At 33.7% G+C, this 27,385-nt stretch overlaps 1 protein-coding gene across 7 annotated transcripts in view; it reads right to left on the bottom strand.

The window, feature by feature from the left end:
• Positions 1–27,385, bottom strand: part of STXBP5L (syntaxin binding protein 5L) — a 355,119-nt gene that overhangs the window by 99,756 nt on the left and 227,978 nt on the right. For all 7 annotated transcript variants that reach the window (XM_070508944.1, XM_070508942.1, XM_070508943.1 and 4 more), the window contains exon 18: positions 17,432–17,557. In XM_070508944.1, the coding sequence (XP_070365045.1) occupies positions 17,432–17,557 (126 nt within the window). The remainder of the gene's footprint in view (positions 1–17,431; positions 17,558–27,385) is intronic.

The raw sequence follows: 27,385 nt of genomic DNA, 5'->3' as shown, positions 1-27,385 counted from the left end.
TTATGTTAAGTGAAAGAAAACAAAATGATTTATGTGTCTATTTATATGAAATTGCAGGAAATGCAAAACTATAGTAATAGAAAGCAAATCAGTGGTTTTGGGGGCCAGGAGGTGAGAGGGTGATAATTGAATGCAAAGGGGCATGAGGGAACCTTTTGAGGTGATGGATACTTTTTATATTATTAGTTTGTTGGTGGTTATGATTTATATTTGTCATAACTCATATTGCATACTTAACATTGGTGAATTTTATCTCATATATGTTATACCTCAAAAAAGTTATTTTTAACATTAATAAACATTTACTTCATTAAATTACTACCAAAAGGTAGTCTGAGAAAATCAGAGCTAAAATTATAGACTCTGGTCCCTAAGAGTGTTCTGGAGAGAAAGGGATAGAGAATGACAGGCAGAGAAAAGATTTTAAAAATTGGATATTTTGCTTAACATAACTGAAAGATAAAATGATTTCATTGAGGAAAACAAGGTGAGATTTTTTTTTTCTTTCAATATCTTGTTAGTAAAGAAATTCAAAAGAAAATATCAACCAACAAACAGATAGTTTCAAGATTTGGGATTTATAATAAAAATAACATTTTTGTTAATCTCTTCTTTGTTTCTGTAATTAATCAACACTTAGCTAAATACTTTAGCTAATTTGATACTTCATATCAAAATTAGCCCTTCTAAATTGTACAAGAGTTGAAAAACTTCTATTTTATAAGCATAAAATATATTTGAATATAGAAATTAATATAATTTCTCTACCTTAGACAGGGAATTAAAATACAGATTATAAAGTCTAAAAATCCTATTGGTGTTCTGTTTTATTTGGCATTTATAAAAAAGGTTAATGTATAAGCACTTATATAAATACAAAATAGGTGAAAATCAAATATTTAAAAAATATATTTCGATTTCATATCTTTTAATATTTTGGTGCTTTAAGAAATCACTTTTCTTTCTAAAGCTGTAACTCAAAATAGAAAAATAGGTTTAAATATGCTTCCTTAATGGCTTTGGATGCTAAGTTACAAAATAAAAAGCAAAAATTTGCTTTTAAATATCTTAGTTTTGTTACCAGTATATACTTAGGGAAAAAACTAATGCAACATTTGTAATCAATATACTTTAGAATAATTAGACTGATTTAATAATTTTGTCTTAAAAACAGCTTTACATTTTCTCCCTGATTTGACCACCACATAAAAATAATTTTAGCATGTGTTTAAATTTTTAATTTAAATTTAACTTAATTACAATTAAATAGAATTAAAAGTTCACTTCCTTAGTTGTACTAGCTTCAAGCGCTTAGTGTGGCTACCAGTACCATATTGGACTGTACAGATTATAGAACATTTCCATCACTGCAGAAAGTTCTATTGGACAGTACTGTTGTAAGTTATGTACGTCTAATGTAAATCTAATGTTTATTTTCTCATAAAAAGCCTAATTAATTTTAATTGCCTAAATTTCCCATATCAATTTTCTTGATCAAAGAAACTAATATTATTTTAACATTATAAAATTCTGTGTTTAAAGAATTAGAATAGATAACACCTGAATAAAATGGACTCATTCTTATAATGCTACAAATTATAAGGGCTTGATGTAATGGCTTACATTATAATTTCCAGATCTTTAATTAAAATCAAGAACTTACTTTTATATCAAACTGAATCAATTTATTGATAATTTGAGATACCTGGACAATTTACAAGTAAGAAAAAGACACACAGAGAGGTATCCAGATGATAAAAGTCTTTTTATTTCTTAAGTAGATGGTTATTTCTAACTATGTTAACACTTCTCACTGTGCATAAAAGACAAGTTATGTTTTATAGGAGCTAACTCAAAATGAGAAGCTGACTATAAGTTTTGTGCTTAGCCTAACATTTCTCTTAACCCTTAGCAAAAGTTATCTATTGTTTACCTGCTTAAAATGGTGACCAAACAATATTCAACCTTTGTCAGCTAGTCACATTAATGTCAATAAAATTATCTTAATGTTTGTTTCCCACATACCTGTTAAACATAGCTCTAATCTAAATTCAGCTAAATTGCTTCCCTCCCTGATGGTGAATTGCATGACAATCAAATAGCTATTGAAAATTTTAACTTATCTCATCTTGACTTGACTGATGTTCAACTCTAATATGATATTACTTGATTGTGGCTTATGTATTAAAAATAATCAGGGGCCAGCCCCATGGCTGAGTGGTTAAATTTTCATGCTCTGCTTTCATGGCCCAGGGTTTTGCTGGTTCAGATCCTGGGCGCAGACATGGCACTGCTCATCAAGCCATGCTGATGATATAAAATATATGATTTAATTATAAATTATAAATATATGATTTAATATAAAATATCTAAAATCTAAAATATTCTATTACCTATACTTATTATACTTAGATAGTCACTTTATTTATTTATTTATTTATTTATTAAGATTTTATCTTTTTCCTTTTTTCTCCCAAAGCCCTCTGGTACATAGTTGTGTATTTTTAGTTGTGGGTCCTTCTAGTTGTGGCATGTGGGACACCACCTCAGCATGGCCTGATGAGCAGTGCTATGTCCGTACCCAGGATTCGAACCAGTGAAACCCTGGGCCGCCAAAGCAGAGCATGTGAACTGAACCACTCTACCATGGGGCAGGCCCCAGATAGTCACTTTAATATACTGATATTACATATGCCTTCAGGGTAGCACACAATTTTGACACACTATAAAAATAAAAGGTTTTACTAACTTATTTGGATACCTCAGTTTCACAAAAAGGAAAAGAAATTATGACTATTAGAAGCAATCTAACATCTAGGAAAAAAAATCCTCTCAGTTACCAAGAATAAAGCCTATACTAAATAAAATGTTCTAACTGATTTGCAAACAAGCAGTCCTACATGCATTTATGCCATTAAGAAATAAATGGGATTCATTGTCTTCAGACTGTACTATAAGAGTGGTAAGTTTGTTCTTGAGGCTAAAAAGAAAACTGCAGAATTTGGGGGCAAATAAGAAACATTTACCAAAACAAATCATATGCTGGGCCATAACACAATTGTCAGTAAATTTTAAAGGAATGAAAAAAATGACAACATATGTTCTTTTACAACAGATAATTAAATTGGTAATCAATAATAATTAGATATATAGCAAAGTTCTAAATATTTGAAAATTAAACAGTTCTAAATAACTTAGGAGCAATAAAAAAGAAATATTAAAAAAATTTCAAACTAAATCATATTTAAAATAACAAGGCAAAATTTATGGGATGCAGCTCGAGCAGTGCTTGCATGAAAATATATAATGCTAAATGGTTACATGAAAAAGAAAGACTTAAAAGCAATTATGCAAGCTTCTAGTTTAAGAAGCTGGAAAAAGAAGAGGAAAGTATATCCAAAATAAGTAGAGGAAGGACATAAAAATAAGAGCTTAAATCAATGAAATTGAAAAGAGAAAAAAATTGAGAATATTCACAAAGCCAAAAGTTTATTTTACGAAATTTTATGAAAATATTAATAAGATTGATAAACCCTAGCAAGACTGATCAGGGGGCAAAGAAAGAGAAGATGTAAATTACCGATATCAGAAATGAGAATCCTAGAGACACAAAAAAGATAATGTGAAAATGTTAGATATAAATTTTATGCCAGCAGGACTTCCAGAATGGCTGCATAAGGAGCTCAGAAAATTCCCTTCTCAAAAAGCAGTGATAAAAGTGGACAAAATTGACATAAACCACTATTTAGGACTCCGGAAATTTCCCAAAGCTTATATCAAATTGAGAATTGTTTGCTGACGAGAAACTACAGAAACTCAGTCAGAATAGTGAGAGTCTGTGGAATTTTAGCCAGGGGCTGCTCTCATGCCCCTGCTCCCCAGTTTCATGGCTCTAGTTCTACCAGAGCAAACCGAAGCCAGGTGTCTTTATTGTTGAATTTTATCAAACATATAAAGAAAAGTGCCAATCCTTCACAAACTTAGCTGGAAAATACAGGATAGAATTCATTCTATGAGGTCAGTATTACTCTGATATCAAAGACAGACAAAGATATCCAGAGAAAAGAAAACTACAGACCAGTTCCACTCCTAGGTATCTCCCCAAGGGAAATAAAAACATAACATCTATACAAAGACTTGTTCATAAATGTTCACAGCAACATTATTCATCATATTCAAAAAGTAGAAACAATCCAAATGTCCATCAATTTGTGAATGGAAAATAAAATGTGGCCTATCTATAAAATGGAATACTATTTAGCAATAAAAGGGAATGAAGTACTGATAATCTACACTACCTCAAAAACATTACGCTAAGTTAAAGAAGCCAGATGAAAGGACTACATATTAAAATGCAACGTGTCCAAAAAAGGCAAATCTATAGAGATGGAAAATAAATTAGTGGTTGTCTAGTGATAGGAATGAGAACTGATGACAAATGAACATGAAGATCTTTTTAGGGCTGATAAAAATGTTCTAAAATTTGATTGTGGTTATGGTTTTGAACAAGTCTGCAAATTTACTAAAAATAATTGAATGGTAAACTTAAATGGTAAATTTTACGTTATATAAATTATACTAAAGTATCTTTAAAAAACACTTTAAATTATCATTACGTTTATTAGTTTTTTCCAACTCTCAGATGGATGACAAATTCGTTGAAAAACACAAACTATCAAAACTGACACAAAGGGAAACAAAAATCTGGATAGCCATTATATCTATTTTAAAAATTGAATTTGTAATTTAAATCCTTCCCACCAAGAAACTCTAGGTCCAGACAGCTTTACTGGTTAATTGTGTCAAACATCTAGGAAAGAAATAACACTAATCTTATGCAAACTTTTCTAAAAGTAGAGTAGGTGGGAACATTTTTCAATTCATTTTATGAGGCCTAAAAACCTTGATATCAAAACCTGACAAAGACATTCCAGGAAAAGAAAATTAAAGGTTAATATTCCTCATCAAAAGAAATTCCTAACAAACTGCCATATCAAATACAGTAACATACTAAAAGGGTAATACATTGTGACCATGTGGGATTTATCCCAAGAATGCAATAATAGTATATTATTTGAAAATTAATCAGTATAATTCAGCAGAGTAACAAAATAAAGGAGAAAACAATATGATCACTTGAATTAACACAGTAAAAGGGTCCGACTGAATCCACAAGCCACTCATGATAAAAATTTTCAGCAAGTTAGGGTTAAAAGGAATCTAGACTGTCAATCTAGAACTAATGATATTCTTAATGGTGAAATATTGAATAGTTTCCCCCCAAGGCTGGGAATAAAGCAAACTGTCCGTTCTTACCATGTCTATTCAACATTGTACTAAATGTCCTAACCAGTGCAATAAGGCAAGAAAGAGAAATAAAGAGTGGAAAGTCAAAAGTAGAATTGACTTCTATTCATAGAAACATGATTGCCTATGTAGGAAACCACAAGCAAATACTAGGACCAATAAGTGAATTAACAAGTTTACAGGATTCAAGTTAAATATACAAAAACACTAGTATTTCTAAATAGCAGAAGTGAATAATTGGAAAATGAATTTAAAAATAATACCATTTACAATAGTATCAACATATGTGAACCACTTGGGGATAAATTTAACAAAATATATGCAAGAATCCCACTTGCAAAATGAAAAAACATTGCTGAGAGAAATGAAGATGCCAAATAAATGGAACATCGTATTATATTTATAGATTTATATATTTATAGATGGAACATCGTATATATATTTATAGTTGATTTACTATCAACATGCCAATTCTCCTCAAATTTTTCTATGGATTCAATGCAACCCCATTCATAATTTCAGTAAGCTTTTTTGAATGAAATTGACAAGCTGATTCTAAAATGTATACGGAAATTGAGGAGTCCAGCTCCTGGCTAAAAACCTTTGTGTGATTTTTCAGGTTTGAATAGGCAATTACAAAGGATTTTCTTGGCAGGCCTCTTAAGAGGAAAGTTGCCCTCCCAAGACCAGACTTAGTGCACAGCCAATGCATTGCAGTCTCTGAAGGAAGTTGCAGTCAAGATTCAGGGCCCTTTTCTAGGCAGGTCATGTTTTTATGCCTATTTGCATTCCTAGCTCAAGTGCCTTCATTGCTAGGTCTCTTTTTCTGAGGCCTGTGCAGAAGTCTTCTTCAAGTGCCTCTGCTGAGGTATCCTTATTGGGGAAAAAGGGGAGACTCTGAAGACCCTTTTCCCTACTCTGACAATCTACCCTATACTCTTCCACTCCTAGCCCTCCTCCCTCTCCCTCTCCTCTGACCTCAGGGTCCATAACACTGTGAGAACCTTTTGTTTGGGGCAACCTCAACAGTGAGAAGAACTCTATGTCCAGGTTGATCCACCTGACCCTCCACTGCTGTGCTGTTCCCTGGGGCAAAGTAGAACAGGGGGGATTTGATGCTTTTTCCAGTTTTAGCTTCTTGCTTACAACTCCAAAGTAAGTGATTAAAGGCTTCAGTTTGGCTCATTGTTGTGTTAATCAGCTATTCTGACACCTAACAGCTCAGTTGTGCTCCTGTCAGAAATTCAAAAGACCTAGAATAGCCAGAACAATTTTTAAAAAGTGGAATAAATTTGAAGGACTTATGCTACCTGATTTCAAGACTTACTACAAAGCTACATTAATCAAAACAGTGTGGGATTGGTAGAGGGAGAAAAACAGATTAATGGCGCAGAGTAGAGATTCCAGAAATAGACCCACACTTTATTTTTGACAATAATACCAAAAGAACTCAATGGAGAACAAAGGATCTTTTTACCAAATGGTACTAGAGCAACTGAATATATGTGGACAAAAGGAAACCAACTGTTACACATCATACTCACAAACTGAGATTGATCACAGACCTAAACATAAATGCAACAGTTATAAAACTTTTAGTAAAACAACAACAAACAAACAACCCTGGGATAGGCAAAGATTTCTTAGAAAGAACACAATAAGAGATAAACATAAAAGAAAAAAATTGATAACTTAAGCTACTTCAAAATTAAAATCTTCTCAAAAAAAAGGCACCGTTAAAAATGGATGGGTAAGCCACAGATTGGTAGAAAATATTAGCAATACATATACTTAACAAAGGGACTTGAATACAGAATTTATTTTTAAAAACTTCTACATTCAATAATAAAAAGAAAAACAATTGGGTAAAAGATTTGAACATACACTCCATAAGGGAAGACATACAAATGATCATCAGACATGAAAAAAGTGCTCAACATCATTAGTCATTAGAAAAGGCAAAATAAAAGCACAGTAAGATACCACTTGAGACCCTTTGGGAAGGCTAAGATTAAGAAGACTTACAACACTAAATTTATCAGTGAGGATGTGGAATAACTGAATGTTGACATATTGCTGGTTAGAATGTAAACTGCATAATCTTTGAAAATTTTTTGATGTTTCTTATAAAAATTAAATATATTCTATTACCGTGAAATTCCACTCCTAGGTATTTATCAATAGAAATGAAAGTACATGTCCCCAAAAATGTGTACAAGAATGTTCAGAGAAGCTTTATTTATAATAGCCTCCAAAGGGAAATAATCCAATGTGCATTGAAGGGAGAACAGATATACAAACTGTGATGTATTCATATACTGGTAAGCTTCCAAGTAATAAATGTATTGGATACTCATTCATGCACAGACATATATATATATATTTACATATATTGGAGAATATTATTTAGAAACCAATATTTGGCACACACACATACATAAAAATATACATACACATATAAATATATATTTATAAATATATATACATATATACAGTATTTGAGTGTGTGTTTATATATATACATATATATATATATATGTGTGTGTGTGTGTGTGTATATATAACCATATATATATGCCAGATACTGGTTTCTAAATAACTTTCTCCAATATCATTCTCTGGAATTCTCCAGAGTTCCTTGCAGAAAAGTTGATTCCAGGGCTAGGGTAAGAAATCTATAAGATAAGCCTGGAACATCATGTAGTACCAGAAAATAAGAAACTGCTAAAAAACATGATGTGAACTATCAAAAGGACACAGAAGCCATCTTGATGGGGTTCCATGTGGTCAAATCTGGGGTAATTTGAGCATCACAACAAATGATAGTAACAAAATCTTAACTCATTGAATAAAATAGAAATCCATAATTCCATACTGATGCAAATAAGTAAATAAATATTTATATAGGATAGAAAGTTATGCTAACTAGTAAAACACTAATCAATAAACATAGGGAGAATAATGGAGTTAGAAAATCACCAATGGATGGTAAAACTAATGGGTGAAACTTTGAAGATGTTTACATAATTTCACATCTTTCTCCATAAATTAATTACTATTTACAAAGGGAAATAATAACTTTATAGTGGAGAAATCTAGCGGACATCACCTTAACCAAGCAATCAAAACTAGCACCATGAATGTTAGGATAAACCATCATCCTGTACCTTTCGACATCATAAACTGAGAAAGACACCATCTTACTTCTGTGGTATACCTGCTAAAATGCTTAATTTTATTCTAATCATGAGAAAATATCAGACAAATTAAAACTGAGGTACATTAAACAAAATAACTAGTCTGTACTCTTGAAAAATATCAAGGTCAAAAAACCCAAATAAATGCTAAAGAACTGTCCCGGATTAAAGGAGATTAAGAAATAAAAAGTGAAAGCAATGTAAGATGCTGGATTTGATTCTGTTCTGGGAAAAACCAATATAAATGACATTATTTGGACAAATGTAGAAACTGAATATGTTCTGTGGAGTCAACAACAGTATTGAATCAAAGTAGAATTTTTTGATTTTAATAAATGTACTGTGCTTATGATATAAAAGCATGCCTTTGTTCTTAAGAAACACACAGTGAAATAGATCAATTTCCAACTCTTAAATTTGTTATATTATCTTTCCAAGTTCAGAGAAAAACTCTCAGTTACTCACATTTTATAAAAACTCAATGTGGTAATATACCCCCCAAAATACAAGTAACTAGATTTCAAAGGTTCTTAAAGAATCTATTCTAGCAAAAAGTTCCTAAACAAAAATGAGAAATCTGCAATTTATCTCTGATCGTAGACTCAAATGGCAACTAAAACAATTCAAGTTTTAAGGGTCTCACAGATTAGTACAAACAAATTGGCTAAAGTATTCCTAAATAATAATGTACAATAGGTTCCACATTGTATTGCTATTGGTAGACCATTCTCCATGGTCTGGGTCCTTTTAGTGAAGGTATTTACAGTCAAGTTAAGAGTGTTTGTATAAGGAAACATCCAAGGATAGTAAAGCTCAGAGGCAGCTCCCTCCCTGGAGACAATTCAGGGTAGGAAAGATAAAGAGCTCTCCTTCACTTCCCCGGAGAAGATGTGCTTACATTCCAGAGTAAAGATAAGGTCTCTCTCCCCAGATGGGAGGATGCACAGGTCACCAGCAGACCTGAGTTTTTAAAATTTGGAGTTCTTCTTTTGTAATACCACTGCATATGCAGGTACCATCTGTCCCTCACCATGTTACCCTGCTGGTACTGAGGCTCTGGGAATTGATGCATGATGTTGCTCTAGCTGCTGTTTCTGCTGTCAATAATAAACTATCTTTGCCTCTGACCCAGAGGCTGTTTTCTGTCAATAAATATACACACAAAAATGTGGCAGGCTAATTAACTAGCTTGTAAGAGGGAAAATCTCAAAACCTGCAGAGTTTCTGACTTAGTTGCTGCTTGATACATTCTTCAAGAGTAGAACAATCAATAATCAACGGAAAAATAGGACTACTCAGTTAACTAAACTTGATTACACTGATCCTTGGGACTTCTCCTGGTTAGACTTAGGCCAACTAGGATATTGGACAGCGAGTGATTTACAAATATTTTGTATAATAATTGTAATTGTTTTTGTTTTTCTCCTTCTTTGATGTCTAATATCAGGTACTTAAATGTTGCTGCAGAGCCATTGTTCTGGGGACTATTCAACTAACAATCTGCTTCACAAAGAGTCTGAGGCTCTCATGGTCTCAGCTTGGGGCTGAGTTTGACCAAAAGGATAGAATTGAGAAATTCTAACAAAAAAATGGTACAGACTTGGCATAACCCAGATGGGAGTATTCCTAAATGATGACAAACAGAATACAGAAAATGTCTTTTACACATGTCACAAATTAAACAGCTAATGTCTTCTGGAGAAGCCATAAATAACTAAAACTGTTTTAGTTGATGATTCATACAGCTGCCTAAGAGCAAATACCCTGATCTTTGCTAGCTGCTAACTTATTAGAATCTTACCCAGTGAGAGGAAAACACAAAGTTTATTATTTAGAAAGTGTCTGTGGTTTTTCTTTTTCTGCTTTTTCCTTTTCTCATATATAAATTCTGTTTTCATATTTGTTAGATAAAATCATCTATTATTGGTTTACTCTGTATTCAACTAAACAACATGGTAATAATTAACTGTCTTCAAGTTATTCTTTGATAGATAGTAATAAAGCACCGTTCTTTCTAGCCCTGGGATACAACACTGTCTCATGTTGTTTCTCTACATCCTAGATAAATAATCCATTTCTTAAAACTCCTCAAATTATTCTATTTTGAATATGTCATGTATATCCTGCTCTGAGTCTAAAAGATACATTTTACATTTGTTAATACACTTAGTCCTTTTAACATTTTATCCTCATTTTGCAGATAAGGAAACTGAGCACAGGAAAGTTTAAGTAACATTTCTAAGATCCAGCAGCTAGAAAGAAGAATTAGGATTTGAATCCCAAAGAATCTGACTCTAGCATTTACGCTTTTCAACTCTACAGATTATTTTAGTTAAAAAAAAAAAAAGAACAACAGAGCTCTCCGCGAAGCCTAACCATCAAAGCTCTATGGTTCTGTATCCTCTGGAAATTATGGGAAGAAGAAGAGCTGATAATAATAGAGCTGACTCAATATCATTCCTTTGATCTTTGGAATAAAAGTGAAATAATCACATTTAATTTTCTCATTACATTCCTTCAATGACTTTAATTTCTCAACCTCTTTTTTCCATGAACTTTGTTCTCCCAGTTACCTTGCTGCATTCTATCAATTTCTAATTTTACTCTTCTTAATGACTTTCAAGTCAGAGTATACTATATACCTTCATTAATACATACCCTGACTAGAATATAAATTGAATGAGGGCAGGAATTTTGCCCCCTGCATTCTAGGGAGTGATTATTCTCAAAGGTTCAAGCTTTTCTAACTATTTCTGGTATCTAATGATTCTCACCAACTCACACAGCTAAACTCCTAAGGAAGGTATTTTTCAGAGACATGGCACCAAGTTTTCTTCTTGTTTATTTTTTTAAGTTTTAAAAAATTACACTTGAAAATATTCTTAATTTAAAAACTTCAAACAATAAATATAAAAGTCCGCTTTAATCAACCCACTATATGCCAATCCCCTTTTCAGAGATTACTGCCATTAACAGTTTTGTTTATATCCTTCTTGCCCTTTATCTATGTTTTAATAAGCAAATATTTGTTCTATAACTTTCTTGTTTTCACTAAAATATGTCTAAGAGATATTTCCTTGTTTGTATTCTTTAACTATTGCATTGTATTCTATGACAAAAATAATATGTTTTCTAGAAAAGTATCTTCCTATTTATGGACATTTACATATGTTGCAAATATTTTGCTATTACATATAATGATGCAAGGAATATCCTTCTACAAACATTGTGCATAAGTGAGAGTCTCCAGAAATTGTAAACGCTTCACTAAGATTAGAATTTCAGGGTCAAAAGACATGCTTAGTTTTATTTTAAAAGATAAAATATATGGATATAAGAGGATCCCTTTCCTCACACTATGGTTAACAGAAAATATTAGCAATCCTTAAAAATTTGCCCATATAGGGGCTGGCCCTGTGGCCGAGCGGTTAAGTTCGCGCGCTCCGCTGCAGGCGGCCCAGTGTTTCGTTGGTTCGAATCCTGGGCGCGGACATGGCACTGCTCATCAGACCACGCTGAGGCGGCGTCCCACATGCCACAACTAGAAGAACCCACAACGAAGAATACACAACTATGTACCGGGGGGCTTTGGGGAGAAAAAGGAAAAAAGTAAAATCTTTAAAAAAAAAAAATTTGCCCATATAATAGGTAAAAATTGGTATTCTTTCATTTTTTCCTTGTTACTAGTGAAGCTAAGAATATTTGCAAGTTTATTGGCCATTTGTTTTTCTTCCTCTGTGAACTGCCTGTTTATATGCTTTGTTTATTTTTTGACTGGGTTATTTTTTTCTTATCAATGTGTAGGAATTTAAAAAATGTATTCTGGATAATTACAGCATATCAAAGATAAACAAATGTTGCACAGTGTAAGTAATAGCCTAAATCTTGATTTTTAAAATTTTACTATATATTTTGGTAATTATCCTATGTAAACTCATATTTGTGTGTACTCTAATTTATTTACCTAGAATTTTGTTGATAGACAATTAGGTTGCTTCTAGTCTTTTGCTAACAATACAATAATGATTATCCTTCATAAGTTACTTTGCACTTAAATACTGAGTATATTTATGGGATAAATTTCTAAAAATAAACTTAATGGAAAAAATTTTCTTATACTTTACACTTTTATTCAGGTATAACATATATAAATAGAAGTGTACATAATTGTACACTTCAATGAATTACTGTGATGTGAACAACCCCACGTAATTAAAATTAGGTCAAGAAATAAAACATTATCAGCAACTGCCTCATGTCCTCCCAATTATTACTCCTCTCTCCTCCCCGCAAAACATAACTTCCTATATCAAAAATCAGTTTTGCATGTTTTTGATAGATGTTTGTCTTCTTTCTTATATATTGTTGCATATAAATGTAGTTCATTTATTTTCATTGCTATAGAATTCAATTGGACTAATATACTATAATTTATTCCGTCTACTCTGATGGACATTTAATTATTTGTAGTTTGGAACTATGATAAATATAATAGTGCCATTGCAAATAATGCTACTGTCTTTTGGTGCACATGTGCTTCCATTTTGTTGGGTATATATCTAGATATGAAACTTTTGGGTTGTAGGGAATGCATATATATGTATGCTAAAATGGAGTAAATAAAGCTAAAAATTTTATAAAGTCAAGTCATCAATTTACCCTCAGCAGTAGTGTGTGAGAGTTCCTGCTACTAAATATCTTTGCAAAAACTACCAACATTACTAATGGGGTTGTATATCTTTTCATATATACATGAAAAAATATTTTTCATTTAGATAACCTCTTTTCTGACATTTGTTCAAATTTCTTCTGCATTTTTTTCTACTAAGTTGTTTGTCTTTTTCTTATTGGTGATTCATGAAACTCTTTATACTCTGGATATAAGCCCATTGTCAGATGCAGTTAATCCAAATATCTCTTCCTTGTCCTGCCATTTCACTTTCCTAATGGTACCTTTTTTCCAGGTTCTTAACGTTTCCTTATGGTTAATACTTTTTGAGTAATGTTGAAGAAATATTTCTTTAACCCAAGTGTTATGAAGATATTCTCCTCTAATATCTTCTAGAATCTGTGTATAGTGGGAGAGAAGAGTCAGATCCAATTTTTTATATAATCTTTCAATTGACTTTGTATTATTTATGGGGGGGGGGCTGCGGTGGGGACCAGTCATTTCCCCCATTGATCTGTAGAAATGGTTTAGTTATATATGCCTGGATCTATTTCTGGGTTCTTTATTCTGTCCATTGGTCTATTTGTCTATCTATTCTGTGCCAATGAAAACACTGTCATGACTAAATAGCTTTATTTAATAAGTCTTGTCTTCTAGTAGAGCAAAGCTTTTCTTCAATACTGTCTTAGCTAGTTGTGGCCCTTTGCATTTCTCTATAAATTTTAGAACCAGCTTTAAACTTCAAGGAAAAAAATCTACTGAAATTTTTATTGGTATTGTGGTATATCTACAGATCAATTTGGGAAAAACTGACATCTTTATACTATTATTGAATTTTCCATTCCATCATTTAGGTTCTTTATCTTAAGTTTTATAGTTTTCTGTGTAGAGGTTGTGAACATCTTCTATTAGATGCATTCCTAGATCTTTTACTATTTTTATTTTATTGTAAATGGAATCTTTATTTTTATACAATTTTAGTTTCTAATTATTTTTTAAGTATATGGAAACATATTTTAACATTGACTTCATATCCAGCAATTCTGTTAAACTCAATTACTAATTCAAATAATTTATCTATTTAGATGCTCTACATACACAATCATAATTTTTTTCAATTTCCTTCTTTTCTAATTCATGTAACTTTGATTTATTTTCCTTTCTATATTGCCCTGGCTAGGTTCTCTGGTACAACGTGAATAGAAGTGGTGATAGCAACCATTCTTATCTTGTTTTTAATTTAGAGGTAAAGTTTTCAACATTTTACTATAAAGTATGAATGATATTTGCTGCTGTGTATTAGATTAAGGAAATTTCCTTCTTGTTTAAATTAGTTAATTGTTTATTTTTAAATCATGAATACATATTGAATTTAATCTAATGTTCTTGCTTTTCACATTTCATGGCTTAATCATATGCTTTTCTACTCTATCCTGTTAATGTGATGAATTACACTGGTTCATTTTAAATGTTAAATGTTGCATTCTTGTTGCAAACCAAACTTGTTTATAATATGTAATATTTTTATTGCTATATTTATTTATATTTTGGTTGGAATTTTTATATCTTTGTTCATGCATGATATAAACTTATAATTTTCACCTTCTGTAATGCCCTTTTTAAGTTTTAGCATCAAGTTATGTTTGCCTCATAAAATGAGATTAATGTGATCTTTTCCTTTAAAATTCTCAGAAAAATTTTGTGTAATACTGGTATTACTTATTTCTTAAAACTTTGGTGGAATTTATATGGGTAACCACTTGAGCTGGAGTTTTTTGGCAGTTGAATATATCTATGAAGCAGTTGTCCAAGCTGTCTTTCTCAGACAAGTGTAGGTTCTTCAGAGGTTCTATAGGGATTGTTACTCCCACAGTTACTTTACATGGGAAATATGCTCTTTAACTAACTTATTCTAACAAACTTCAGCTCCTGAATCTGGCGATATACTTTCATGGCCTCTTAATTAGACATCCATTTGCCTTTATAGGTCAATCTCTTACATAAGGAACCCTGAAAATGGCTTGAGCTCAGTCATTTTCCATGGTAACTAGTGGGGCTGTAGGACAGTATATTCCTGCCATATCAAATAACAGGTTTATCAGCTGTCTCACACTCCCTTCCTCTCCTCCCTTCCTGTCAGCTTTTTTATCAAAGAATTTTTCAGTCAAGAAGCAAGCTCCTCACATGGACAAAGAGAACAGATTAGTGGTTACCAGAGGAGAGGAGGGGGTGGTGGGTGGGCACAAAGGGTGAAGTGGTGTACCTATAATATGACTGACAAATAATAATGTACAATTGAAATTTCACAAGGTTGTAAACTATCATAACCCCAATTTAAAAAAAAAAGCAAGCTCCTAAGATCTGTGTTCACAGACATCTTCTACATCGCCCCCACAAAACTCCAGGAACACAAGATATTTTATTTTTCAGATAGTCCCCCTGTCAGATGGCTTCAAAGAGTTCTTTTAGAGCTCACCAGACTTAGCTTAGGAGCAGACTGGGAATTATAGAAATAGAGTCAAACATATTTAGAAAATGTACCATTTGATAAAAGATAATTCCAAATTTAGAGGAAAAAGATAAAGTATTCAGGAAGTGGTATTGGCACAACTCTTAGTCATCAGGAAAGAAATATAGTTTAATCCCTGTTTCATACCCTATACCTAAATAAATCCCAGATAGATTAAAGACTTAAATATATTATAGAAACAATATATCGGAAGAGAATATGATAATTTTTTATTATCTTGAATTGAGGAAGGCTTTTCTAAGTATGACACAAAATTCAGATCTAGAAGAAGAAAAAATAGAATTACTTAATTTTTAAAAAATTTACGCATGGAAAAAAATCCTAAATAGTCACAAAGCACAGAAAAGCAGGGAAAATATTTACAAGTTACATCACAGAGAAAGCTAACTGCCCTACTATGTAAACAGTTTTCACAAAACTATAAGAGAAAGACCAACAACTACAGTAAATGGACAAAGAATATAAACAGATATGTCACAGTTCAGGAAAAGATGTTCAGTTTCACTTAAGATGTGAGAAAAGTCTATCAATATTATAATAACTTTCTTCCACTTAACAAAATGACAGGATTAAAAGTTTGGTTATACACTATTGTTAGAAAGGTTGTGGGGAATCAGGCATTCTTCTAAATTGCTGGTAGGAGTACAATTTGACACAACTTCTATGGAGGGCTACAACCTAGGAATAAGAATTAATTAGAATTAAATTAGCTTTTAAAGGAAATACAATCCAAATTTCAAAGATAGGATATCTGATTGGATTATGTTGTTCTGAACCTTCTTCTACCTCTTAGCTTCTCAACCTGTCAGAGGAAATGTAAATACTTTTTGGAGGATGATAAACATCATGTATAACCTCAAATTATCTCTATAACATTTATACAGTCATGCACTGTATAACAATGTTTCAGTCAATGATGAGCTGCATGTACAATGGTGGTCCCATGAGATTAGTACCATATAGCCTAGGTGTGTAGTAGGCTATACCATCTAGGTTTGTGTAAGTACACTCTATGATGTTTGCACAATGACGAAATTATTTAAGGACACATTTCTCAGAACGTATCCCCATCATTAAGTGACATGTGACTATATACATGATGGTATATAATGTTCAACTACAAAAAAAAGAAACAAAACCAAAAAGCAAACCTAGATTACATGAAAACAATATAATGTGACCAAAAACCAAGACAAATAATAAACTAATAAGAGATATAGAGTTCTCAAACATATATTTAAAATGACTATATTCAACATTTTCAAGGAAATAAAAGACAAGAGTGATAATTTAGGAAGATAACAGGAAGCTTTAAGAAAAAAAACAAATGTAAGGTCTAGAACTGAAAATAACTGAAATTGAATTCCATGGATAGATCTAGCATCAGATTAGATACAGTTGAAGAGAGAATTAGTGAATTCTAAAAGATAAGAAGTATCCAAAATGAAACACAAGAAGGAAAAAAGATAGAAAATATAAAAACAAACAAAATAAGTGTAATAACATCCTAACAACATTAAAAATGGGAATACTATCACAAGTTTGACATCAAGGAAGAAGAAATAACCACAGTTTACCCTGAAATCATTGATTTTCTTAAACCATTTTCAATCTAATAAAAATCCAGATAAGGGATTCTTTCCACTTTTAGGACTTCAAGAAGCATTTAAATATATCAAACATATTAAATAAATAAAACAAATTAGAAAAGAATGCTTAGCTACTTACATTCCATATGCTGAGCTTACAGCAAGACTAGTAATCTGTTGGGGAGGTTCACCATCCACCCACACCAACTGAATAACAAGTTCTGCTTGATACCCTGGAGGCATCCGCACTGGTCGTGTCTTAACACTAGAACAAAAAGAAAACGTAGTTCTATCACATACAGTTTAAATAAGTATGCTCACGCTCCTCTTCAGAAGTTACATAGAATCTTCTTACAGAAATATATACATCAGGCTTTGAGGGCAGTATGCAGGTGAACAGTGTCTTCTAGTTTTCTCAAAATACATCAAGCCACTTTTGATTGCTTAGTTTTCTTTTTAAGGAGCTTTTAGTCAGTCAGGTCCACAAATCCAGCTGTCCCTATCACATTTTTCTTTTGAGAATAGTATTTATAATTATTTTTATTACTTAATTATTTTTCTTACATAATATTTGTTACATATACGTAAGTTATAATGTGTAACAACAGAAAGAATGACCATTAATCTACCACCCAACTTAAGAGTTCAACATATCCAAAATCTGAATTCCTTCTCTTTTCTTCTAAATTTGCTCCACCTGCAGGCTTCTCTATTTCATTTGATAGCAACTCCTTTCTTTTCAGTTATTCAGTTAAAAAACCTTAACATCATCCTTGACTAATATCCTTCTCTCATACCTCACATCCAATCAATTATCAAATTCTGTTGGTGCTACCTTCAAAATATATCCAAAATCTGACCTTTTTTTTACTTCTCTACTGCTACAAACCTAATTGAAGTTGACAAGTAAAAATACAGGATATCCACTTAAGTCTGAATTTCAAATAAACAGTAAGAACTTGTTTTTTTTTTTTTTTTTTTTACTATAAGTGTGTCCTATGCAATATTTGGGATATACTAATACTAAAAAACTTTATTGCTTATCTGAAATTCAAATTTAAATGGGCATCCTGTATTATTATTTGATGAATCTGCCAGATTTTAATATCATCTCTATTTAGGTGCAATAGCCTCCTTACTGGTCTCCTGGCTTCTACCTTTCCCTTCCACCCTAAAATCCATTTTACACATAGACACCAAAGTAATCAATTTATAATTTGAGAAAGAGGTGTCAAGAGGAAATAGGTGGACTCTGAACTCACCTCCTCCCATGGACACAATGAATTTACAGCTATTCTGGGAACAAATACCCCTGAGAGGGAACGGAAAACTGGATAAAAAGAACTCCCACAAAAAGGCACAGTCCTGACTGCAGTGGAAGAGGGATAAATTCCTTTCTGGAGTGAAAAAAAATCCACCTCTGCAAGCCACAGCACTTCATGGCCAGCCAGAAGCAATCCTAAGGCACATGGCCTTCCCTGGAGGAGTGGGGGACCTGAACAGGGGAGCTTTACCACTATAGGCTTCCTCTGGACTCAGCACAACCAAGACGAGTGTCATAATATCTGGCTTTGCTGGCTCTTAACTGCAAGGGGAACACCCCAGAAAAGCTATCAGACATAAGGGGAAAAAGCCAGCTCTTAAAGGACCTATGCATAGATTTAATCGTTTTGGAAAGCAACCTAAAATCACCAGAAAGAAAGGTGCACAGTCTTTTGGTGAAAAGAGACTCACCTGATAGTCTCTGAGTGCATCTCAATGAGATGTGAGACTCTCCAGGGACTGAGACATTCATGGCAGCCATTATTGTGACCTAGTATAGGTGTGCTGACACAACACTGGCAGACACCATTGGAGTTCTTCCCCTCGCCTTTTAGCCCAGGGTCTGCCCCACACACTAGAGCAGCAATTTAATCCAGCTCAGCCAGGGCAGGCAGCCCACCCTAGGAACTGGTCCCACCCAACAGTAAGCCCTTGGGCAACTTGTGGGCCTGCATAGGCTGGGTGCCTGGATCCTTTGCAGCCGAGTGAATGGGTCTGCCTCTGAGGGGCCTGCAAGGAGCAGGTGGAATGTGTGGGGTGTTGGTGGAATGTGTGGGGCCTCTGCAGGGGGGCTACTGTGTACACTTCAGGGAGTCAGGATGTGCACATGGGGCAGGACTGTGTTGAAGGTGTGTGTGGCCCTGTGGATGATGGGGCATGGCAGCTGCAGAAGACTTGTGTTTCTCCAACAGCCACATAGCATATCGGCCCCACCTTCTAAAGCCTGAAACAAATGAGTGCTCCCATGCCTGGGGTGAGCCAGACTCAGCTGCAATCCTGAAAGAGATGACAAGAGTCTTTCAGGACAAACGCCTACAGAAATTGTAAGCCCCTGAGCCTAGCAACCAGCCACACTAGGGGCCTACTCACTTAACTGAAAAACTGCAACAGGAATGTGCTATTAGACCTTGCAGCCAACTGTGCTGAGGCTACCCATGCCCAATAAAGTGACTGAAGGATCCATAGCAGCCACACACAGCTGAGCATTACGACCAGCCGGTCTAGGGAGATCCTAGCTTCCCTGGGCACATGCAGCAAGAGCAACCCTGCCACAACACAAGGACACACAAGCCCACATAGGGGACACTCCTCGAACATTTGGAAGTGGTGATGAGAGAGAAGCACACTGCTCAGGCTCATAAGGCATCTCTTACATAAGGCCACCTCCTCAAGATCAGGAGACACAGCTGACTCACCTAATACATAGATAGAAGCACAGAGAAAGAAGCAAAATGAGGAGGCAAAGGAATACATTCCAAGTAAGGGAAGAGGACAAAACACCAGAAAAAGAAATAAATGAAATAGAAATAATCTACCTGACAAAGCACTCAAACTAATAGTCATAAAGATGCTCACTGATCTTAGGAGAAGAATGGATAAACTCAGTAGGAACTTCTACAAAGAACTGGAAAATACCAAGAACAAATCAGAAATGAAGAATACAATATTGGAAATGAAAAATTCACTAGAGAGACTCAATACCAGAATAGATGATACAGAAGAACAAATCAGCAAGCTGGACAAAAGACTAGAGGAAATCACCCAAGTTGAACACAAAAAAGACAAAAGAATTAAAAAGGATGAAAATAGTCTAAGGGACCTCTTGGACAACATCAAGAACACTAACATTCATATTATAGGTGTCCCAGAAGGAGAAGAGAGAGACAAAGGGGCAGAAAATCTATCTGAAGAAATAATAGCTCAAAACATTGCTCACCTAAGGAAGGAAAGAGACATCCAGGTATAGGAAGCAGAGAGAGCACAAAACAAAAAAAAACCAAAAAGGCCAATACACAATACACATTATAATTAAAATGTCAAGAATTAAAAATAAAGAGAGAATCCTAAAAGCTGCAAGAGAAACGAAACAAGTTACAGAAAAGGAAACACCATAAGGCTATAAGCTGAAGTCTCAGCAGAAACCTTACAGGCTAGAAGGGAGTGGCACAATATATTCAAAGTGCTAAAAGGAAAAAACCTACAACCAAGAACACTCTCATTCTGAAGGAAGGAGAGATAAAGAGTTTCCCAGACAATCAAAAATTAAAGGAGTTTATCACCAAGAAACCAGTTTTACAAGAAATGATAAAGGGACTTATTTAACTGGGAAAGAGAAGACCACAAATAGGAATAAGAAAGTTATCAGAAAAAAACAAAAGGCAATAAAATCACTAGTAAGGGCAAAATACAGTAAAGGTAGCAGATCAACCATCAATGAAGATAACATGAAGGTCAAAAGACAAAAGTACTAAAATTACCTATTTCCATGATAAGAGGGTAATGGATACACACACACACACACACAAGAGGTTAAATATGATATCAAAAACTTAAAATGTGGGAGGAGGGGAGTAAAAGAGTAGAGCTTTTAGAAAGAGGTCAAACTAAAGAGACTATCAACTTAATATAGATAGCTATTACCTAGGTTATTACATATGAACCTCACAGAAACCTATAATAAATACACAAAAAATTAAGAGAAAGGAACCCAAACATAATACTGAAGAAAGCCATCAAACCACAAGGGAAGAGAGCAAGAGAAAGAGAAAGGAACAGAGAAGAACTGCTAAAACATGCAGAAAAAAAGTAACAAAATGGCAATAAGTACATACTTATCAATAGCTACTTTAAATGTCAATGGGATAAATGCTCCAATCAAAAGGCATAGGGTGGCTGACTGGATAAAAAAACAAGACCCATATATATGCTGCCTACAAGAGACACACTTCAGACCTAAAGACATTCACAAATTAAAAGTGAAGGGATGGAAAAAGATACTCCATGCACATGGCAATGAAAAGAAAGCTGGGGTAGCAATACTTATACCAGACAAAATAGGATTTAATACAATAACTATAACAAGAGACAAAGAAGGGCACTACATAATGACAAAGGGAACAATCCAACAAGAGGATATAACACTTGTAAATATCTATGCACCCAAGATAGGAGTTCCTAATATATAAAGCAATTATTAAGAGACATAAATGGAGAAATTGTAAAACAATAATTGTAGGGGACTTTAACACTCCACTTACACCAATGGATACATCATCCAAATAGAAGATCAATAAGGAACCATTGGCCTTAAATGATGCATTAGACCAGACAGACTTAGTATATGTGTAGACACACACACAGAATATTCCATCCAAAAACCACAGAATACACATTTTTTTCAAATGCACATGGAAAATTCTCCAGGATTGATCACATATTAGGCCACAAATCAAGTCTCAATAAATTCAAGAGGACTGAAATAATACCAAAGGTATGACCACAAAGGTATGAAACTACGAATAAAGTACAAGAAGAAAATCAGAAAAGCCACAAATATGTGGAGATTAAACAAAATGCTACTGAACAACGATTGGGTCAAAGAAGAAATCAAAGGAGAAATCAAAAAATACCTGGAGACAAATGAAAATGAAAATACGACATGCCAAAATTTATGGGATACAGCAAAAGTGGTTCTAAGATGGCAGTTTATGGCAATACAGGCCTACCTCAACAAACAAGAAAAATCACAAATAAATACTCTAACAGTGCACCTAAAGGAACTGGAAAAAGAGCAAACAAAGCCCCAACTCAGTAAAAGGAAATAATAAAAATTAGAGCAGAAATACATGAAATAGCGATTAAAAAGAAATAGAAAAAAATCAATGAAACTAAGAGCTGGTTCTTTGAAAAGATAAATAAAAGTGACAAACTTTTAGCTAGACTCACCAGGGAAAAAAGAGAGAAGGGTCAAATAAATAAAATCAGAAATGAAAGAGGAGAAATTACACAGACACCTCAGAAATGCAAAAGATTATAAGAGAATACTATGAAAAGCTATATGCCAACAAATTGGATAATCTAGAAGAAAAGCATAAATTCTTAAAATCATACATCCTTCCAAAACTGAATCAAGAAGAAATAGAGGGTTTGAATAGACCAATCACCAGCAAGGAGATTGAAACATTCATCAAAAACCTCCAAAAAATAAAAGCCCAGGACCAGATGGCTGCCCTGGTGAACTCTACCAAACGTTTAAAAGAAGACAATATCTATCCTTCTCAAACTCTTCCAAAAAATTGAAGAGGAGGGGAAGCTTCCTAACTCATTCTTTGAAGCCAACATTATCCTGATAGCAAAACCAGACAAGGACAACACAAAAAAAGAAAAATTACAGTCCAATATCACTGATGAACATTGATACAAAAATTCTCAACAAAATACTAGCAAATCAAATACAACAACACATTAAAAAGATCATACACCATGAGAAAGTGGGATTTATTTCAGGGATGCAGGGACAGTTCAACATCTGCAAATCAATCAACGGGATACACCACATTAAAAAAGTGAAGAATAAAAATCACATGATCATCTCAATAGATGCAGAGAAAGCATTTGACAAGATACAGCATCCATTTATGACAAAAACTCTGAGTAAAATGGGTATAGAAGGAAAGTACCTCCACATAATAAAGGCCAGATATGAAAAACCCAGAGCTAATATCATTCTCAAGGAGAAAAACTGAAAGCTATCCCTCTAAGAACAGGAACCAGACAAAGATGCCCACTTTCACCACTCCTTTAACACAGTATTGGAAGTCCTAGCCATAGCAACCTGGCAAGAAAAAGAAATAAAAGGGGTCCAAATTGGAAAGGAAGAACTGAAACCGTCACTACTTCCAGATGACATGATTTTATATATTGAAAACCCAAAAGAATCCACAAAAAAAACTTTTAGAAATAATAAATGAATATGATAAAGTTGCAGGATACAAAATCAACATAAAAAATCAGTTGTGTTTCTACACACTAACAATGAAGTAGTAGAAAGAGAAATTAAGAATAAAATCCCATTTACAACTGCAACAAAAAGAATGAAATATCTAGGAATAAAATTAACCAAAGGGGTAAAAGATCTCTACACTGAAAACTATAAAACATTGTTGAAAGAAATTGAAGAAGACACAAAGAAATGTAAAGATATTCCATGATCTTGGATTGGAAGAATTAACATAATTAAAATGCCCATACTTCCTAAAGCAATCTACAGATTCAATGCAATCCCTATCAAAGTTCCAACAACATTTTTCACAGAAATAGAACAAAGAATCCTAAAATTTATATGGAACAACAAAAGACCCTGAATAGCCATGGGAACCCTCAGGAAAAAGAACAAAGCTGGAGTTCAGAATATACTACAAAGGTATAGTAACCAAAACAGCATGATACTGGCACAAAAACACACGCACAGATCAATGGAACAGAATTGAAAGCCCAGAAATAAACCCATACATCTATGGACAGCCAGTTTTTGACAAAGGAGCCTCGAACATACAAGAGAAAGGAGTCTCTTCAATAAATGATGCTGGGAAAACTGGACAGCTACGTGCAAAAGAATGAAACTAGACCACTGTCTTACATCATACACAAAATTAACTCAAAATGGATTAAAGACTTGAATGTAAGACCTGGAGCCATTAAACTTCTAGAAGAAAACATAGGCAGTATGCTCTTTGACATCAGTCTTAGCAGTATAATTTTCAAGTGCCATGTCTGACTGGGCAATGGACACAATAGAAAAAATAAACAAATGGGACTACATCAAACTAAAAACCTTCTGCACAGCAAAGGAAACCATCAACAAAATGAAAAAACCTAACAATTGGGAGAATATATTTGCAAACCATATATCTGATAAGGGGTTAATATCCAAAGTATATAAAGAACTCAAACATTTCAACAACAAAAAAACTAAAAACCCAATTAAAAAATGGGCAAAAGATCCGAACAGACATTTCTCCAAAGAATATATATAGATGGCCAACAGCATATGAAAAGATGTTCAACATCATTAACTATCAGGGAAATGCAAATCAAAACTACAATGAGATATGACTTCACTCCTGTCAGAATGTCTATAATTAACAAGACAGGAAACAAGTGTTGGAGAGGATGTGGAGAGAAGGGAACTCTCACTGGAGTGCAAACTGGTGCAGCCTCTGTGGAAAACAGTATGGAGATTCCTCAAAAAATTAAGAATAGAACTACCATAATCCAGTTATTCCACTCTTGGTTATTTATCCAAAGAACATGAAAACATGAATGCATAAAGATACATGCACCCCTATGTTCACTGCAGCATTATTCACAATAGCCAAGACTTGGAAGCAACCTAGGTGCCCATCAAAAAACAAATGGATAGAGAAGATGTGGTATATATACACAATGGACTACTTAGCTATAAGAAATGATGAAATCCAGCCATTTGCGACAACATGGATGGATCTTGAGGGTCTTATGCTAACTGAAATAAGTCAGAGGGAGAAAGCCAAATACCGTATCATCTCATTCATAAGTAGAAGATAAAAACAATGACAATCACATAAAGATAGAGATTGGACTGGTGGTTACCAGAGGGGAAGTGGGGAGAGGGGAGGGGGAAAGGAGTGATTAGGCACATGTGTGTGGTAATGGATTGTAATTAGTCTTTGGGTGGTAAACATGATGTAATCCACACAGGAATTGAAATTTAATGATGTACACCTGAAATTTATATAATGCTATAAACCAATGTTACCACAATAAAATAACAATAAAAGATAAATAAAATAAAATTTAAGTCTGATCATGTCACTTCTTTATTCAAAACCCTATAATGACTCCTCATTTAATTATGATTAAAAGCCAAGGTCCTTACAATGGCCTATAATTGGCCCTCTATTATCTCTTTGACTTTATCTCCTACTATCCTCCCTGTTACCCTCACCTTTCTCCCTTTGTTCTGGCTACACTGACCTCCTTATATGTGAGGCACTTCAAATCTTTTGCTCTAGCTGTTCCTTCTGCCTGGAACACTTTTCCACCAGATATGCTTCAGCTAACTCCCTCATTTATTTTTTTGTTTAAATCTCACCCTCTTAATGAGGCATATGATGACCATTCATTTTATACACTAGGAAGAACAACAGCAAAAAAAAAAAAATCAAATAATTGCACAAATGCACATATTGATAAGAATGGGCAGATGTTTATTTCACTGGCTCTTCTCTCTTATTCCTTTCTTTTAAATTTTTAAAATTTTGTAGAAAAATGTTTATGTCATTAGAGGACTCACACTTTAATAACGGGTCTTCTTAGTTAATAAACAAATCAATCTACCGTGATTTCTTGAGCTTTGTTGAACTTCTTGTTCTCTTTCTTGTTTTCATTTTAACAGGAATCAATTACATGAAGTAAAGTGATATGAAGGGAAAATTATGTAAAATTATAACATTACAAAAGTTTTCCATTTGCTAAAATTTTATGATGATGTTTCCCCTTCGTAGATTTTCCTACCAGTCATTTCTGCTTACATTTCCCTTTCTTACTTCATAAGAAATTTTTTTGGGAAAAATCAATGACTATAAAAGTATAGCAACTGCTAATTGTATGGTAAACTAATTTTGCTCCTGAAATCTTATCTTTAAATTTTCTATAAGTGTTTTCATAAGAAATGAAAAAACTAGTTTTCTAAAGTTCCTTGAGTAGCAGATTCAGATACAGGCATACGTTGTTTTATTGTACTTTGCTTTAGTGCTCTTCACAGATACTGCATTTTTGGCAAATTGAAGGTTTGTGGCAACCCTGTGTTGAGCAAGTCTATTGGCACCATTTTTCTAACAGCATTTTCTCACTTTGTGTCTTTGTGTCACATTTTGGTAATTCTCAAAATATTTCAAAGTTCTTCATTATTATGATATTTATTATGGAGATCTGTGATCTTTGCTTGTACCATTGTAATTGTTTTGGGGCACCACAAGTTGTGTCCATATACGATGGTGAACTTAATAAACGTTGTGTGTGTTCTGACTACACCACCGACCAGCAATTCTCACATCTCCCTCCCTCTCCTCAGGCCTCCCTATTCCCTGAGACACAACAATATTGAAATTAGGCCATTTAATAATACTACAATGGCTTCTAAGTGTTCCAGTGAAAGGAAGAGTCTCAGGTCTCTCACTTTAAATCAAAAGCTAGAAATGATTAAGCTCAGTGAGGAAGGCACATCAAAAGTTAAGATAGGCCGAAAGCTAGGCCTCTTGCACCAAACAGTTAGCTAAGTTGTGAAGGCAAAGTAAAAGTTCTTCAAAGAAATTAAAATTGCCACTCCAGTGAACACATGACTGATAAGAACATGAAACAGCCTTATTGATGTTAAGCAGAAAGTTTCAGTGGTCTGGATAGAAGATCAAACCAGCCACAATGTTCCCTTAAGCTGAAGCCTAATCCAGAGCAAGGCCCTGACTCTCATCAATTTCGTGAAGGCTGACAGAGGTGACAAAGTTGCAGAAGAAATGTTTGAAGCTAGCAGAGACTGGTTCATGAGGTTTAAGAAAAGAAGCCATCTCCATAACATAAAAGTGCAAAGTGAGGCAGGAAGTGCTGACATAGAAGCTACAGCAAGTTATCCAGAAGATCTGGCTAAGATAATTAATGAAGGGTGGTTACACTAAACAATAATTTTTTCCATGTAGACAAACAGCCTTATATTGGAAGATGCCATCTAAGACTT

The sequence above is a fragment of the Equus asinus genome, chromosome 5 (assembly GCF_041296235.1).
Source record: "Equus asinus isolate D_3611 breed Donkey chromosome 5, EquAss-T2T_v2, whole genome shotgun sequence".
In the NCBI taxonomy this organism is placed as follows: Eukaryota; Metazoa; Chordata; class Mammalia; order Perissodactyla; family Equidae; genus Equus; species Equus asinus.
This window is presented reverse-complemented; position numbering and strand designations above follow the sequence as displayed.